This window comes from Cucumis melo, chromosome 4 (genome assembly GCF_025177605.1).
Source record: "Cucumis melo cultivar AY chromosome 4, USDA_Cmelo_AY_1.0, whole genome shotgun sequence".
In the NCBI taxonomy this organism is placed as follows: domain Eukaryota; kingdom Viridiplantae; phylum Streptophyta; class Magnoliopsida; order Cucurbitales; family Cucurbitaceae; genus Cucumis; species Cucumis melo.
In genome coordinates, this window is record NC_066860.1 from 7683393 (window position 1) to 7686501 (window position 3109).

Here is a 3109-nt window from a genome sequence, read left to right on the forward strand (position 1 = left end):
TTTTCCATTATCGGTGATGATACGCTCAGGTAAACCATACCGACATATAATGTCCTTTCGTATGAACTTGACAACGGCCTGCTTGGTGACTTTTGTAGGAAACAGCCTCTACCCATTTCGTGAAATAAACTATGGCTACCAAAATGAATCGATGGCCATTTGATACCTTTAGCTCAACTTGCGAAGCTTTTGTCGTATAGGTTTACATTCTAGTTTAAGTGGTAATCGATGTATTACACTCTCTATATCAAAACCAAGCATATTTTGATGCCATGCAAAATATCTTTGAACTCATGTAGCAGGGTCACATGATCTGATTGATCCTGCTCTGGAACTAAAGTGTCAATTCACACTTCTTTCACTTCTTCTAGTGTTCCCAAATTGATAACCTTCAAAGTCTCTTGATAGTTGATATGACATAGTCCTATTTCTTGCTCTATCAATCTTAGTAATTCAGGAGATATATCATATCCATCCACTTCAATATTCTGCTTTAGATTACAGATTGAAACCTCAAAATCAATAACGTCATCGATGTCACCTTCAACTTTGGTGCCCCTATTACAGATACTAAATTGCACCGGTAAAAAGCAAAAAAAGAGAGACAAGAGAAATAGACACGGTATTTGGGATAGAATCAACATTCTTCATTTCTTAAAAAAATAAAGGAAGTACATAATGACTAGGGTATTAAAAATGCAACTTTGTAGAAACAAGGAATGATGCCCTTATTACAAAAAGAAAAGAAATCCTGTGACCTTAGGCATAATCATAGGGTGCATAAAACGCTATTACTTTTGTGATCCTTTAGAGACTTTTAGCGTCCTCTTGATCTCCCAATTGTTCAACTCAAATTTTGGTGGAAACTGAGAAACCAATAGATTAGGCGAAATAGTATTCTTGGAGATAACCGTAATTGAGGTATCATTTGAAGTTTCCTTATCAATAATCATATCAACCTCGATTTCTTGCATGCTCATTTGTCCTACCAAGAGAATCTTTGCATCCATCAACTTTTGTACCTCATTCTTGAACTCACAACAATCTTCAATGAAATGGTCATCTATCTCAGGGTGGAATAAACACTGCTTCTCGTTGGCGCATCCAAACTTCTCCCCCTCATCATTGTTAAACCTTGGTGACAAATATCCAGCTCTACGAAGGATTTGGAAAAGTGTATTCATTGAAGTAGTCACATCACACACCTTATTCTTGTATCTTTCCGTGAATGTGTCAACAATATTTATGGCGGGACCCTCATGATTCGGTAAAGGGTTCTGGTTAACGTCAGACTCTTCTTCTATCTTCTTGAATTTCAACCATCCGGCCTTGACTAGACTTTGCACTTTAGTTTTCAAAGGAAAACAGTTCTCTGTAGAATGTCCAACTACCCCAGCATGATATTCACATTTTACGTTGGGGTCATACCACTTAGGATATGGTGGTTGCAAAGGCTCTTGTGGTACGATAGCCACTTGATGACTCTTTAAAAGTTGAGGCAAAAGCTCTGTATATGACATAGGTATGGGATCAAAATAGGTTTGCTTCCAACTGTTCCTTGCATTTCTCTGAGTTGCCTGACTGAATGGGCTTTTACCTCCATTCTGATAACTATAGGAGTAATTTGTCTGCCCCACAGTTGGTGGGGATACATGCACTACTCTTTGAGTCGAGCTCAACTCATGTATTTCTTCTTCTTTTTTCTTTGGGGTCATCATTCTTCTTATCTCTGAAGCGGGATCAGAGATCCTTCCATTATTCACTCCAAATTCAATCCTCTCCCCAATGGTTATGACGTTTGAGAAATTAGTTGAAACACTTCCAACCATTCTATCATAATATGGGGCCCGAAGAGTGTTTATGAACATAGCCATCAATTCTTTGTCGGTCAAGGGAGGTCGCACTTGTGCAGCTAACTCTCTCCATCGTTGTGCATATTCCTTAAAAGTTTCAACATTCTTTTTTTCCATTCTCTGAAGATCCAGACGATCGGGTGCCATATCAATGTTGCACTTATATTGTTTTAAAAAAGAATCAGCAAGATCCTTCCACCTATGCACTTGTGAACCATCCAATTGCATGTACCAGCGAGAAGCCGGGCCGACTAAGCTATCTTGGAAGCAATGAATCAACAATTTATCATCATGAGCGTAAGCTGACATTTTCCGACAGTACATAACTAGATGACTTTTTGGGCACGTGGTTCCATTGTACTTCTCAAAATCTGGAGTCTTGAATTTGGGAGGGATCACCACATCTGATATCAAACATAGTTGTGTTGCGTCGATACTCCCATACATGTCTGCACTTTCAATGGCGCGTAATCTTTCTTCTAGAAATTCCAGTCTTTTTCTACTACCCTGCTCTTCTGAAATTTTCTTACCACTTTCTGTAATTGGAGTAGACATTGGATCACTCGCATGGTTTTCCTGTTGGGTGATCGGATTAGGATTTTGTGTAGGATAAGTCATGCGAGGACTAGACGACCTTTGCGGAGTAAAACCTGGAGGGTATGCAGGCATGTCTTCTAGCACCTGGTTCAGATCTACTTCCACTTGTGATGAAATCCCCGTAACACTTTTTCCTCTTCCAGTAGTGAGCAGTTCTAAGATCTTTGCCAATTGATCTTTCAATCCTTCAACGTCTTGACGAACTGCTTGAACCTGATCATTGGTTTGCTCATCCATTATTCGAGCCTTTCTTCTTGTTCAATATGGATGCTGAGGAGGTGAACCTTGAGCTATTTTGCAAGTTTTGGCTTTAATCTTTTCCAAAAAGAGAATAATGATTCAATTAGGATGAGTCTAGATGTAAATGCTAAATGTGAGAAAGAAAGCCATCGAATAATGCAATGGCTCAAACAAACTTAGTGATGTTAATGCTAGTATCCTATCTGACACATGCCCTCAAAATGGTGTATAGTCTACAACCAAATTGAGTGAGAATTTTTCGTGTGCCTGCACGGGAGCAACAACTCCTCGAAGGTCAAACACTACTACATCCTCAAATCTAATCCTACAGGTACAACCCGGGTAGAGGGCTTGTGCTAGTGTGTGAGAAAAATATAATAAGACAAAAAAAAATTAAAATTCTAAAATTTATGAATTAA

At 38.9% G+C, this 3109-nt stretch overlaps 1 protein-coding gene across 1 annotated transcript; it reads right to left on the reverse strand.

Moving 5' to 3' along the window:
* Positions 1-791: 791 nt before the first annotated feature.
* LOC127148916 (uncharacterized) lies at positions 792-2687 on the reverse strand. Its single transcript, XM_051083342.1, has one exon. The coding sequence runs from the start codon at positions 2685-2687 to the stop codon at positions 792-794; it is 1896 nt and encodes a 631-aa protein (XP_050939299.1).
* Between the last annotated feature and the right edge of the window lie 422 nt (positions 2688-3109).

What these genes read in the sequence shown, in the direction of transcription:
- LOC127148916 (XM_051083342.1), bottom strand. Translation starts at nt 2,687, where the DNA reads ATGGATGAGCAAACCAATGATCAGGTTCAAGCAGTTCGTCAAGACGTT.